Source organism: Chlorocebus sabaeus, chromosome 20 (genome assembly GCF_047675955.1).
Source record: "Chlorocebus sabaeus isolate Y175 chromosome 20, mChlSab1.0.hap1, whole genome shotgun sequence".
Lineage (NCBI taxonomy): Eukaryota > Metazoa > Chordata > Mammalia > Primates > Cercopithecidae > Chlorocebus > Chlorocebus sabaeus.
Genome location: NC_132923.1, coordinates 101,766,819 through 101,782,374, shown reverse-complemented (window position 1 = coordinate 101,782,374; position 15,556 = coordinate 101,766,819). Strand labels below are relative to the sequence as shown.

At 39.4% G+C, this 15,556-nt stretch overlaps 1 protein-coding gene across 13 annotated transcripts in view; it reads left to right on the top strand.

Moving 5' to 3' along the window:
- Positions 1 to 15,556, top strand: part of ZMYM4 (zinc finger MYM-type containing 4) — a 157,981-nt gene that overhangs the window by 45,002 nt on the left and 97,423 nt on the right. For 12 of the 13 annotated variants that reach the window (XM_007979456.3, XM_037996892.2, XM_037996906.2 and 9 more), the window contains one exon: positions 12,558 to 12,603. In XM_007979456.3, coding sequence (XP_007977647.1) covers positions 12,558 to 12,603 — 46 coding nt within the window. Of the gene's footprint in view, positions 1 to 812; positions 931 to 12,557; positions 12,604 to 15,556 lie in introns of all 13 variants that reach the window. The other variant, XM_073007497.1, reaches the window with a different exon arrangement.

Below are 15,556 nucleotides of genomic sequence, written 5' to 3'. Positions count from 1 at the left end.
GGCTAACACGGTGAAACCCCGTCTCTACTAAAAAATACAAAAAACTAGCCGGGCGTGGTGGCGGGCGCCTGTAGTCCCAGCTACTCGGGAGGCTGAGGCAGGAGAATGGCGTGAACCTGGGAGGCGGAGCTTGCAATGAGCTGAGATCTGGCCACTGCACTCCAGCCTGGGCGACAGAGCAAGACTCCGTCTCAAAAAAAAAAAAAAAGATTGTTGTTTGTTGTTGTTTAGGTTTTAGCAGTTTGATTATGAGTGTCTTGGTGTATATATCTTTGGATTTTCCTGTTTGACGTTTGCTTAGCTTCTTTAATCTGCAGATATCTATCTGTCTTTCGTCAAATTTGGGAAGTTTTCAGCCGTTATTTCTTCAGATATTTTTTCTGCTCTGCAGTCTTTCTCCTCTGCTTCTGGAACTCTGATGCCATAAATATTATACCTTTTTATACCTTTATTGTGATAAAATATACATAGCATAAAATCTTCCATGTAACCATTTTTAGATGTATAATTCAGTGGCATTAAGTACATTCACATTGTTGTACTACTATTAACACCATCCATCTCCAGAACCCTCCACCTTATTCTTTTTAAAGTCTGTGTAGAATTTCATGTATAATCTATCTTAATAAATTAACCATTTCCCTGAAGTGGGATTCTAAAGTACTTTTTTTATTGTTTAAATTATATGGCAGCAAATGTCTATCTTAAATATTTTTTCTTTCTTTTCTTTTTCTTCCCTTCTTTCTCTTCTTTCTCTTCTTTCCCTTCTTTCTTTCCCCTCTCTCCCTTCCTTCCTTCCTTTTATGAGACAGAGTCTCACTCTATTGCCCAGACTGGAGTGCAGTAGCGCAATCTTGGCTGACTACAACCTCCGCCTCCCGGGTTCAAGTGATTCTTGTGCCTCAGCTTTCCGAGTAGCTGGAATTACAGGTGTGTGCCACCATACCTGGCTAATTTATTTTATTATTACTGTTTTTTGGAGATGGAGTCTTGCTCTGTCACCCAGGCTGGAGTGCAGTGGCATGATCTTAGCTCACTGTAACCTCTGCCTCCTGAGTTCAAGCAATTCTCCTGCCTCAGCCTCCAGAGTACTGGGACTGCAGGCACGTGCCACCACAGCTGGTTAATTTTTGTGTTTTTAGTAGAGACAGGGTATCACCATGTTGCCCATACTGGTCTGGAACTCCTGACCTCAAGTGATCCACCCACCTCAGCCTCCCAGAGTGCTGGGATTGCAGGTGTGAGCTACCATACCTGGCCCCGGCTAACATTTTTGTTGTTGTTAGATACAGGGTTTCACCATGTTGGCCAGGCAGGTCTCAAACTCCTGACCTCAAGAGATCTGTCTGCTTCGGCCTCCCAAAATGTTGGGATTACAGGCGTGAGCCACTGCGCCCAGCCTGTCTTAAGTATTTTAAAGGTAAACTTTTGTCTGTCACTTTTTCTTTTTTCTTTCTTTCTTTTCTTTTTTTTTTTTTTTTTTTTTTTTGTAGTGAGACTACAGAGTCTCACTCTGTAGCCCAGGCTGGAGTGTAGTAGCACAATCTCAGCTCACTGCAGCCTCCATCTCCTGGGCTCAAATGATTCTCATGCCTCAGCCTCCCAAAGTGCTGGGATTACAGGTGCGAGCCACTGCACCTGGCCCCAGTTTACATTTAAGGGTAAATATAGTATTCTACACTTGCAGATTGAAAGAGAGGCATTATCCAATTATTCAAAAATGATTTTTTTTTTTGCCTGGGTAATTTGATTTCTATCCTTAACTTTTGTGAAAAGAAGTCATTAAAAAAATAATTTTGGCTGGGCGCACTGGCTCACGCCTGTAATCCCAGCCCTTTGGGAGGCCGAGACGGGCGGATCCCCTGAGGTCAGGAGTTTGAGACCAGCCTGGCCAACATGGTGAAACCCTGTCTCTATTAAAAATATAAAAATTAGCCAGGTGTGGTGATGTGCATCTGTAATCCCAGCTGCTTGGGAGGCTGAGGCAGGAGAATTGCTTTAACCCAGAAGGCGGGGGTTGCAGTGAGCCAAGATCGCGCCATTGCACTCCATGGGTGACAAGAGCAAGACTCCATCTCAAAAAAAAAAAAAAAAAAAAAAAGTAATTTTAAGGTGATGACTTTTTTTTTTTTTTTTTTTTTTGCGATTTTCTCAGTAATGGGCTCTATTCTTTATATTCAGTGATAAATTTTGACTATGTTTATCAGGTTATTATAACTACTCAAACAAGTTTTTTCATTAAAATATATAATGTAAATTTAACACTCAAATGATATGTTTTGCAAAACTTCAATAGAATATTTTTAGTGGCTGGCTTGTTAAGTTTTTTTCTGAACTTGAAAGTAATTCAGTTGCTTTATTTTATACAATTATGAGTTGTAAAATGCAACTTACCTCCATTGGTTCTACTTAGAACTTTGGTTTTTATTTTATATAACATTAAAAAAAGTTCTAAAAAGAAAAGTACTACCAGCACATAAAATGTGTATTACAGACAATAAGTATACCTACAGCAAGTTGACAGGTAGCCAGTCTTTTTTTGATGGAGAAACCAAGTCTGTTTTTAGTTTATGTCCGTGTAATTTCTGAGAACTAATCATTTTGTTTAAATAACTTTACATAAATTTTGAAAGAATAAAAATGCTAAGAAAAGATGTATTTGCTTCTATTTTAAAGGAAGAATTGTTAATGTCTTAAAAAGTCAGGCTCACCCCTGTAACCCTAGCACTTTGGGAGGCTGAGTTGGGAGGATCGCTTTAGCCTGGGGGTTTGGGACCAGAATTGGCAACAGTGAGACCCCATCTCTACAAAAAACAAAGAAAAAAAATTCACTGGATGTACCTGTAGTCCCAGCTACTCAGGAGGCTGAGACGGAAGGATTGCTGGCGCCCAGGAGATCAAGGCTGCAGTGAGCAAAGATCATGCCGCAGCACTCTGGCCTGGGTGACAGAGTGAGTCCCTGTCTGAAAAAAAAATTATTATTTTTAAAAAGTCATTTAAGACCGGGCGCGGTGGCTCAAGCCTGTAATCCCGGAACTTTGGGAGGCCGAGACGGGCGGATCACGAGGTCAGGAGATCGAGACCATCCTGGCTAACACGGTGAAACCCCTTCTCTACTAAAAAATACAAAAAACTAGCTGGGCGAGGTGGTGGGCGCCTGTAGTCCCAGCTACTCGGGAGGCTGAGGCAGGAGAATGGCGTAAACCCGGGAGGCGGAGCTTGCAGTGAGCTGAGATCCGGCCACTGCACTCCAGCCTGGGCGACAGAGCGAGACTCGGTCTCAAAAAAAAAAAAAAAAGCCATTTAATTAAAAAGAAACACTTTATGGAGAGAGAATTAGACCTACTTTTTATAGTTTTCTTAACAAGTGTTCAGTGTCCATTATATAATATTAATTTGAGTTTTTAGTTTATGCCTAGCTTGAGAATGAATTGTGAGCATTAAATTTGAACGTTTGGAGAGATTATGTAGCCCAACTTTATTATATATTCATTATATGGGTTGAAGAAATCGAGCCCCGGAGGAGTTAAGTTTCTCCCTTAAGCTTTGCTTGTTAGTAGCAGAACAGTGACTAGAATATTATAGTATTGAAATTAGTGGTCTTTCTCAAGACCTATTATATATTTGGTAGCAAATGTGTAATAGTAAGTTAGTCCTTTTATTTTGGATATGCTTGGATTTCAGTTGGCAAGGTTTAAATGCCAGTTTTCTAACAACGCAGTTCATATTTCATTTACCGTGGTATATTAACTGTGAGCAATTGCATAAAGTATAAACTTTAGTGCTAGCTCTTGAGTTAACAAATCACTATGTAATTAACAGATGTCTGTCACAAACAGTGACTAATCACATCACTCCATCTATTATTTAGTTCATACACAGACAACAAAGTGTGTAGTTGTGTTGCATCCTTGTCTTTCAATTATAAACTTGTGTGACATTTTATAAAAATGGATACTGAAAAGGAGAGAATTTGCAAAAAAAGATGACAGTTCAGAAAAGGAATCAAAAGTGATAACACAGGAACTGAAAAATTAGATGTCATTAGAAGGTTCAAAAACGGTGACAGGTAAGTGAATATAGGACAAGAGCTAGGCCTGCATGTAGTTACAGTATGAACTGTATTGAAAAAATTCAATCGGTGGCTCATGCCTGTAATCCCAGCACTTTGGGAGGCTGAGGTGGGTGGATCACCTGAGGTCAGGAGTTCGAGACCAGCCTGGCCAACATGGTGAAACCCTGTCTCTACTGAAAATACAAAAATTAGCTGTGTGTGGTGGCAGGCACCTGTAATCCCAGCTACTTGGGAGGCTGAGGCAGGAGAATCTCTTGAACCTGGGAGGTAGAGGTTGCAGTGAGCCGAGATCGGGCTATTGCACTCCATCCTGGGGGACAAGAGCGAGACTTCATCTCAAAAAAAAAAAAAAAAAAAAAAAAAAGTTGCTTTAGCCAGGCATAGTGGCTCATGCCTGTAATCCCAGCACTTTGGGAGACCGAGGCGGGTGGATCGCCTGAGGTCAGGAGTTCAAGACCAACGTGGCCAACATGGTGAAACCCCCGTCTCTGCTAAAAACACAAAAAATTAGCCAGGTGTGATGGTGTCACCTGTAATCCCAACTACTTGGGAGGCTGAGCCAGGAGAATCACTTTAACCCAGGAGGTGGAGGCTGCAGTGAGCTGAGATTGCACCATTGCATTCCAGCCTAGGCAACAAGAACGAAACTGTCTCAAATAAATAAATAAATAAATTGCTTTATCATGTAATTTAAATAAATTGTATTAAGAACAGACCCTAGTCCATTTGGCTAGCATTCAGGCTGAAGCATTGAAGTTAGTTGTTGCACTGAAAGAAAACTAATTACAAGCCAACTGAAGGACTTCTTATTGCCAGTAAAGGCTGGTTTGATCATTTTAGAATGATCATGAATTATTGATAAGTTCTCTGGTGAAGATGCTAGAACAGATATAGGGATGCTGCTGTGAAATTTGTGCCTAGATTCCAGAGATTACTTAAGGCAGGTAATTATGATCATCAGCTATTTAACATGTTGATGGGCTAGGTCTTTTTTGGAATGCAGCCCATCATTAACTTATGCAATGAAAGACATAGGATCTCCAAGTGACCATAAAGGGGAATGTGTAGATATGTCACCTGAAGAATTTAGTGAAGGCAGATTTACAAACATAAATGAGTAAAATGTTGTAACAAAAAAGACAAATGTCATAATAGAAGTGATACTGGTAGAAATTTCACAGTGACACAACTCGTTGAGATACAAGATTGAAAGAGCAAAGGGTATAATTTTGGAAGCCAATTCAAACTTAGAAGGGATTATGGCAATTTTTTTTTTTTTTTTTTTTTTTGAGACGGAGTCTCACTCTATTGCCCAGGCTGGAGTGCAGTCACGCAACCTTGGCTCACTGCAACCTCTGCCTCCCAGGTTCAAGTGATTCTCCTGCCTCAGCCTCCCGAGTAGCTGTGACTACAGGCATGTGCCACCATGCCCGGCTAAGTTTTGTATTTTTAGTAGAGACAGGGTTTCACCATGTTGGTCAGGCTAGTCTTGAACTCCTGACCTCAGGTGATCCGCCCACCTTGGCCTCCCAAAATGCTGGAATTATAGGTGTGAGCCACTGTGCCCGACTGACAATTTGTTAAGGCATGGAAAAGTTGCTTATTCTGTATCACAAGTTACATGAGGAAAAGACAAAGGCAGGCACTGTCCACTCCTAGTAGGGGTTTTTTTTGTTTTTAATTTGAGGGGAAGTCTCTCTCTGTCACCCAGGCTGGAGTGCAGTGGCATAATCTCGGCTCACTGCAGCCTCCGTCTCCCAGGTTCAAGTGATTCTTCTGCCTCAGCCTCCCAAGTAGCTGGGATTACAGGCATGCGCCACTTGTCTAATTTTTGTATTTTTAGTAGAGATGGGTTTGTACCATGTTGGCCTGGCCAGTCTTGAACTCCTGACCTCAAGTCATCCGCCTGCCTTGGCATACCAAAGTGCTGGGATTGCAGGTGTGTACCACCGTGCCCAGCCATACTCCTGGTAGATTTTTTACAAATAAATAAAACGCTTTGATTTTCACATTTTAAATTATAACATAGTAAGCAAATATTAGTTATACAATACATTTCATTTCCCTACACGTTTAAACTGACAGTTTTTTTTTTTTTTTTTTTTTTTGAGACGGAGTTTTGCTCTTGTTGCCCAGGCTAGAGTGCAGTGGCATGATTTTGGCTCACCACAACCTTCGCCTCCCGGGTTCAAGTGATTCTCCTGCCTCCTGAGTAGCTGGGATTATAGACATGCATCACCATGGCCAGCTAATTTTGTATTTTTAGTAGAGACAGGGTTTCTCCGTGTTGGTCAGGCTGGTCTCGAACTCTGGACCTCAAGTGATCAGCCCGCCTCAGCCTCCCAAAGTGCTGGGATTACAGGCATGAGCCACCGTGCCTGGCCAAACTGGCAGAGTTTTTAACGTTTCAAGTGTTTTGACAATAAAAGATGATGGAGCAATTTTAATTTTTCACTTTGATCTTTAAGATTGCTTTGCATGGTTTCAGCTTGCATAGTCGTTTTTATATTTCTGCACGGTAGCTGCCTGTATAAAAAATATAATATCGCTGGGTGTGGTGGCTCATGCTTGCCTTCCCAGCGCTTTGGGAGGCTGAGGTGGGAAGATCCCCTGAGGCCAGGAGTTCCAGACCAGCTTGGGCAGTATAGCAATACCCAGTCTCTACAGAAAATTTTTAAAAATTAGCTGGGCGTGGTTGTGCACACCTAGTTCCAATTACTCAGGAGTTGAGGTGGGAGGATCCCTTGAGCTCAGGAGTTTGAGACTGCAGTGAGCTGTGATCACGTTACTGCATTCCAGTCTGGGCAACAAAGCAAGACCCGTCTCAAAAATGTTTCCGTAACAAATTTCTCACATTGAGAAACTTGAGAAAAATGATTGTAAAAGTCATCAGGATTAATTCATTTGAAAAACTAAGGGACATCTAAATCAGAGTAGCAACAGGGAAAGACTAACTTTACTCATTGTGGGGGTTGAAGGAATAGGAATAGGATTGGACATTTGATTTGGAGTGGTCTGTTGAAAGTATGCAAATGATTTGAAACTTCAGTGGACTCCTTGGGAGTTTTGGAAAATTTAAAGTACACTATGGTTAAGTTTTTTTAAGTAAACAAGTTTCAAACTACTTGTTAACTAATATAAGTGATTCTATTATTCAGCAAAGATTGAGTTTTTGTTATATTTTAGGCAGTGTTATAGGTGCTAGGCTACTACAATACAGAACAAATAAAAATCTCTTCAGGCTAGTGTGGTACTGTGATATAATAAGAAATGCATATATGGTCTCTGCCCCAGGTTCCTGGCACACAGCTCCTAAAACTGTTGGAATCTCTGGAGTGATAAATATGTCTTGTGTACTACTGGACTTGGGCTTAGGGCCAGGCACTTCCATAGCTTCAGCATGGGGCTGGTCACCAAAAAGACCAAGACATGACTAGAGGGCTAAACATCGAGTTGAGCAGCAGTGCCAATGATTTACTCAATCATGGCTACATAATGAAGCCTCCATAAAAATCCCAAAGGCAGGCCGGGCGGTGGCTCAAGCCTGTAATCCCAGCACTTTGGGAGGCCGAGGCGGGCGGATCACGAGGTCAGGAGATTGAGACCATCCTGGCTAACGTGGTGAAACCCCGTCTCTACTAAAAAATACAAAAAAAAAAAAAAAAAAACGAGCTGGGGGAGGTGGCGAGCGTCTGTAGTCCCAGCTACTCGGCAGGCTGAGGCAGGAGAATGGCTTAAACCTGGGAGGCGGAGCTTGCAGTGAGCTGAGATCCGGCCACTGCACTCCAGCCTGGGCGACAGAGCAAGACTCCGTCTCAAAAAAAAAAAAAAAATCCCAAAGGCAGAGTTCAGATAACTTCTGGATTGCTGAACCACGTAGAGGAGCTGGGAAGGTGACATGCCCAGAGAAGACGTGGGAGCTCCATGACTCTCCTCAGCATATATCATCCTATGCACCTCTTTCATCAGGTTGTTCACCTGTATCCTTTATGATAAACCAGTAAATGTGTTCCCCTGAGTTCCATGAGCTGCTTTAGCAAATTAATTGAACCTGAGGTGGGGGTTGTGGGCACCACAAGTTATATAGCTGGCCAGTTACAAGGTCAAGTCACAACCTGGGGCTTGTGATTGGTATCTGAAGTGGGAGGCAGTCTTGTTGGACTGAGCCTTCAGCCTGTGGGATCTGACTCTTAATTCTAGGTAGATAGTGTCAGAATTGAAGTGAATTATAGGACACACAGTTGGTGTCTGCTAGATATTTGGTGTGTGATGAAAAAGTCCCACATATCTGGTCACTGAAATGTTCTGTGTTGTGAGACTGTTACAGGAGAAAAATAATCTTTTGTTTTTTTCTTCAGGGTGCAGTTTTGCCTGCTCTGGCTTTGAGAAGTGTAGGATTTCTAATCCTTTATAGAATCTTAATTTCATTTAGGTTCTATTGAAAGAAACTAACTAGATTGTTTTTTGTTTTTAATTTTTAATATTATTCTAAAGCTCTTTATATAAAGTGTTCCTTTTTATTGATTTTGTGTTTAGTCTCCAAAGTTGGATTAAAACTCAAGGTTTGTATAACCGCTGTTATCTGTCAGCAGGTTGGTCTACAAAAAGAATGGGGTATGTCCTCATACAGCTTTAGAAACCTGTATGGGTACTTGATTCCTTATAGCATTCCCAACTTAGGAGTAAAGTTATTATAGTTGTTACATAGTCGCATTGGTCGTAGTAGCACTAGGAAAGAGCTGTGAATTCTACTTTGTTCGGAAAGTTGGGTGTGTGTGGGTTGTGTGTGAGATTATGGTACCAGTAGAGGAGTTGCAGCTTTAGCTCCATCTCAGAAGCTGAGTATATGTTTACTATTGAATTAAGACTGGAAAAGCTTAAGCACTGTGCACGATGGTCCAGATGCTTGAAACTACCTGAAAGGTTAGGTGAACAGCTATAGGTCATTTATAATAGCTGGAGCATTTGCTTACAGCATGAGGATGTAATGGGAACATGAAGGCAGGAAAAGATAAAGCTATAGAGGAAGTTAGGACTAGATTTTGGAGAGTCTTATATATCCACAGAAGTTTGGACATTTTTCTTGGGAGACTTTCAGAGCTCTGTGTGTGTGTGTGTGTGTGTGTGTGTGTGTGTCCTTCCCCTTAACCTCTCAGTACCTCCATTTCTTCACCTATAAAATAGATGTGTTAACAGTACCTACCTTATGCCTTATGAGATTTTTGGGAGATTAAATTGGATTAAGTCATGTAAAGTACTTGGAAAAAAAGTGTCATAAACTGGGCATGGTGGTGTGTTCCTGTAATCCCAGCTACTCATGAAGCTTCTTTGGGAGGAATTAAATACTTGTGCTTTTTTAACCTAGTGATCCCATTTCTAGGAATTGATCCTACAGATATACTCACATACCTAAGCCATAGTGTATGTATACAGATGACAACTGCAATATTATATTTGTAAAAAAAAAAGGCAGGAGGTAACCTTAAATGTTCATCAGTATAATATGAGACTGTGCAGCCACCGGAAAGAATGAAGTAGATCTCTGTGTGAAGATAATTGTCTAAGATATACTATTGGGTTTTTTAAAAACAGGGACATTTCTATGTCTCTCTTCATTTTGTATCTTTACCAGTCTGAGAGAAAATGATATCTCAATTTTGATTTTGGGTAAGATTGAATGTTTAGTGCTTATGTTCTTTGATCATTTTCTATTGGGATAGTACTGTTTGAGTCCAAGATTGCTTTATTCATAGAATATTAACCATTGTTATACTACTACTACAACTTTTTCACTTAGATTACCTTTAAGCTTTTCCAAACAGTTTTTTTAAAATATAGTCAAACTTTAAAATCTTTTTCATGAAGATTTATTTTTCTGATTAAAATACTTTTCTATCTTCTAGGGCTTTTGTTTTTTTCAATTTATTTTTAACTTATCTGGGATTAATATTGATGTGAAGTAGTGATTGTGATCCAGATTTTTTCACCTTAAGTGGTTGTCATATTCTAGTTCTCTTTTTTCCTTTAGGAGTCAGAATAGATCATTGGGTTTAGCAGTGTGGAGGTCCCTTATGACCTTGACAAGAAAAGTTTCAGTAGAAATAGTACAGGCAAAAGCCTTACTGAAGTGGGTTCAAGAGACAGGTGTCATAGGCAGCATGTATAGACAACTTTTTTTTTTTTTGAGACGGAGTCTTGCCCTGTTGCCCAGGCTGGAGTGCAATGGCGCAATCTTGGCTCACTGTAACCTCCGCCTCCCGGGTTCAAGCGATTCTCCTGCCTCAGCCTCTCAAGTAGTTGGGATTACAGGTGTGTGCCACCACGCCTGACTAATTTTTTTGTATCTTTAGTAGAGACGGGGGTTCACCATATTGGCCAGGCTGGTCTTGAACTCCTGACCTCAGGTGATCCACATGCCTTGGCCTCCCAAAGTGCTGGGATTACAGGCGTGAGCCACCGCACTCGGCTAGACAACTCTTTTGAAGAGTTTTGCCGTCAAGGGGAAGAGAAAAATGAGCAGTAGCTCTAGGGGGATAGAGAATCATGAGAAATATTTTATAAAATGAGAAGGAATAATAGCATCGGACCTTGGGATAGTATTGTTAAAAAACAGTGTTATTAAACAATAGGATTCCTCTCAGTGTAAGTGGATGCTTTCATTCTTTGGCTTACAGAGTGACATTTTTCTTTCTTTTTTTTTTTTTGAGGTGGAGTCTTGCTCTGTCGCCCAGGCTGGAGTGCAGTGGCGCGATCTCAGCTCACTGCAAACTCTGCCTCCTGGGTTCACGTCATTCTGCCTCAGCCTTCTGAGTAGCTGGGACTACAGGCGCCCACCACCACGCCTGGCTAATTTTTGTGTATTTTTAGTAGAGACGGGGTTTCACCATGTTAGCCAGGATGGTCTCGATCTCCTGACCTGGTGATCCACCCGTCTCTGCATTCCAAAGTGCTGAGCCACTGCACCCAGCCCAGAGTGAAATTTTTCATTTCCCATTTCCCTTTCATTCTAGAGCATAGCTCATTGACTGGAATGGTAGGTGGAGTGGCCTTCACTATTTGCTTTCCTTTCCTTTCCAGTGTTTACATGTTGAATTTCAAGTTAAATGTGTTTATAAATTACCTGCACTATCTTTTAAAAAAATTGCTCCTTTTGTTTTCTTTTGGAATTCTGATATATTTTACCAGGATGCATCTTTTTTTTCGTTATTTCTTTGCTATTTAGTGGGCCTGTTCAATCTCAGATATGGTATTTATATCCTTAGTTCAGGGAAATTTTCTTCTGTTATTCCCCTTCACCATTATTTTCTTCTTTGGGGGTACCTTTGACATTGCTGTTAGACTTAGTGCTTCAATCCTCAATGAGTCACATAAATTATCTTTTCCAACTTTTTGTCTAGAGACGAGATTTCACCATGTTGGCCAGGATGGTCTCCATCTCCTGACCTTGTGATCCGCCCACCTCAGCCTTTCAAAGTGCTGGGATCACAGGCGTGAGCCACTGGGCCCAGCGAAGAAGTTGCTTTTTTATAAGTTTCTTGTTTCCTTCTGGAGTGGTGGTTCTGTTTGTTTACCTTGAACTTTCTCTTTCACATAGTTTTCTTTTAGAAACCTGGGATCTTTTATTTTCTGCTCATATTTATGAATATCAGATACTACTGATTACTATAGCCAGCTGTTGTGTTTCCTCTACAGTTATATAGGTAGCTAGGTAGTTCTTTTTTCCTTAAAAGTCTCTCCCTTGAATGGGGTGGCTGATTCTGGCTTCTTACAGTAGGCTAGGTTTATCAAGAAGCAGCATTTCTTGTGTTCTTGCCTCATTGGTAAGTAACAGGCAGGGAAGCATGAACCTCCAAAGTAAGGAGGCCTTCAAATACTCAAAGTGAAGTGTGCCATTTTCTTTAGTTCTTTGGTGGAGTTACCGGTGCTTTGCTTTCTTTTCCCTGTGTGTTTAAAGATCTGAAATTACCTCCGACATGGCTCTACTTCTGTCTTAGGCACTAACATACTTAGTAGGAACCATCCCTGTAACAGGCGTCACTTTAAATTTAAGAGCAGCATGTTTCTGGCTTTAGCTTAAGAGCAAAAGCTGTTACTTTTTCTGTTCAGTTTTGATGGAAAGTTTTACATAGTTCTCAGTGTTAGTAAGTTCTTATGAAGTGTTAGCTGTGTTTATTGTTATTAAAAATATATATGATCATCTCTTTTTTGTGACATGAATGATTAAAAAAAAAAAAGTCGTTTATAGTGAGAGGATGTGATTTATCTCTTAGTTTTTGGTTTGGGGCTTTGGTCTAAGAACTACTTTGGTTTATCCTAAATTTGATTTTACTCTATTTGGCAATGTTTTTGTTTATATTGTGCACTTATGTAATTTGGGTTGAAAATTACAGCTCCTTGGGGAATAGGAAGGGATACCAAAAGAACGTATGATAGAAGATATGATGGTAATGTTACTTTTCTCTTTCCTTTTTTGCTTTTCCAGTTTGAACAGAAAAGTGGTGCAGTTTTTGATGAAATTGTAGAGAACTGTAAGTACCATTTGAGAAAAGCAAACATGTCTTTAGATAGAAAATGAATGTTAATCTAGATTTGGTATTTAACTATTATAGTTTTTAGTTAGGGCTGATTTATGTGATGGTTCAAACTGATTTAGTCTAGATCTCATCGCATACTGTTGTTTTAGCAGGTTAATATGAGTTGTAAGAATCTTACTGTTTTTTTCAATAAATAGTTTATTCTCATAATTATGATGTTAAAATATAGCCATACTTTGTGTCTATATGGAAGATTATACTTATCACTATTAAAGACTTCTACTTGGTTTAAGGTATTTTATTTTCTTTTAAAATTCTTTTTGTGTTATTGTAGTTTTAGAAAAAATTTGTTTTTTTTATGATTATAAAAGTAATACATTCAACTTTACAATACAGAAATGAATAAAATAAAAAGTAAAAGCCTTTGTCATTACCATTCTCCAAAGATAACCAGTTTTAAAAGTTTAACTTATATATCTTTCCAGACTTTTTTCTATGAGTGTATATATCTATACATGGTGTATGGAGATTTATATATGTGTGTAGGAATCATGAATACTGTTCTTGCTTTTTTTACAACTGCATAGACATCTTTCTGTGTCAGTGGATATAGACCTATTGCACCCTTTTTAATGGCTACTGAGTATTTTATCGTATGGCTGTATAATAAGTCCTCACTAAATGTTGTTGATAGGTTCTTGGAAATTGTGACTTTAGGTGAAATGACATATAATGAAACCAATTTTACTATAAGCTTAAATTGATATAAATAAGAGTTAAGTTCCTGTGGCATATTTTTAGTCACAAAAACACCATCAAACTTCTAAATAAAGATCTAAAACACTTCTAATATTAAACATTGAAATACATATGAGCTATATATACATACAAGAAAGATTAATAAAAATGAGTAAGATAATTATTTACCCAGTTGTTAGTGAATTAGTGAATGATGGTGCTTGTAGTGGTGGTTGGTTAACTTAAGGAATAAGTGTTTGCAAAGCAAACATTGTAAAGAGCACCTCCTACCACCATGTAGTTCAGAAACAAACAATAAACACGATAGGCTTACTGAGTGAATCATTTATTGTACATTTCTGTGTTGATTATATGTTTTATGACTTTTTGTTATTATAATAATTTGTATTCATTCGTTCATTTTCCAGTCCCCTTATTCCAATTCAGAGTCATGGGTGGCCGAAGCCTATCCTGGCAGCCTCAGGGCACAAGGCAGGAGCCAGTCCTGGACAGGATGCCATCCCATCACAGCGTGCATTCACACACACACACACCCATGCTCACTCAGACTGGGACAATTTAGACACGATTAATCTAATGTGTACATCTTTGGGATGCGGGGGGAATCTAGAACATCTGGAGAAAACTCATGCAGGCATGGAGAGAATATACAAAACTCCACATAAACAATAGCCCTGACTTGGAGTCATTTTTTTCTCTCTTTTTTTGAGATGGAGCCTTGCTTTGTCACCCAGGCTTGAGTGAAGTAACATGATCTAGGCTCACTGCAACCTCTGCCTCACAGGTTCAAGCGATTCTCCTGTGTCAGCCTCCTAAGTCACTGGGACTATAGGCACATGCCACCACACCTAGCTAATTTTTTGTAGTTTTGGTAGAGATGTGGTTTTACCATGTTGGCCAGGCTGTTCTTGAACTCCTGACCTCAAGTAATCCACCTGCCTCGACCTGGCAAAGTCCTGGGATTACAGGTGTCAGCCACAGCGCCCAGCCTTTGTTTCTCTCTTCAGTGCTACAGCAAAATAACATTGAATGAAATGTTATTAGAGGACCTGCTGTACTGTAATTTAACTAGCCTCTTTTATACATGTATAATTTATTTTCAATTTTGCATTATTATTAAGAACATTGAATATGTATTCCCATCCATATCTTTGTATACTTGTTGAAGCATTCTGTAGAATAAATTCCAAGAATAGAATTGATTAGTTATCAAAGGATATTTTTGTGCTTTTTTGTGGAAGATAAATTTTGTCAACTAGAGTTCTAAAGGGAATGTACTTTTTAAAAAAAAAAATTTACATCTACCAGTAGGATCTGTGAGTACTTTCTTTCTCTTTGTAATTAGTTTGTTAATATTTTAGAATGATAATATTTTTAGACTATCGTCTGACTTTATGTTATTTGATATTGAGAGGCAACTATGTCTCCTGGTCTTCAGTGGTTTTAGTTATTGTGTGTCTTTTTTGTTTTGATAAATCAAAAATAGAATTTAGCTAGCTTATCCAGAAGAAACATTTTAGATATATACTAGGATATTTCATAAAATATGAGATAAAATGAATTTCCTCTGTGGTACTCAGCAAAAGGAGATCATGTCTGTTCTCTACAAGTGCTGCCAGAAAGCAGTTACATTCCCACAATTTTTAGTCTTTCTGTATATCCATTCTAAATTTCAAGTTGTTTGGAGAAAGATTATGATTGGGCCAGCTTGATTCTCATGTTCATCTTTGAACCAATTATCTGTGGTCAGGGAAACCAGGCCAGATAGTAAAACATACCTCTCGGAAGGCATCCCTGTGTCACTACTCACTTTTGCCAGGTAGTGTTTGAATACCTATTCTGGATTATATGCCTTTGCTCAAGTGTGTATATTGGTATTAGAAATGAATCAAATAGCTTTCTAATGAAGGTTTTAATCTGATGCATTGTTAAACTTGTTGCAGTAATAACAATCTTAAAGAGGCAATAGGAATGTGTATTAAACCTAGAGCCAGGCTACTGTACTTGGGGTTCTACACCCAACATTTGGGGTTTATGTTTCTGGTGCATAGTCTTTCTCTGCTGTCCTTCCTTAAACATTATTAGGCTGTAGATTTACAAGCAGAATGTTTTATTCTTTATTTTATTTTTTATTTTAGAGACAGGGTCTTGCAGTTGCCTAGGCTGGAGTGCAGTGGCATGATCATAA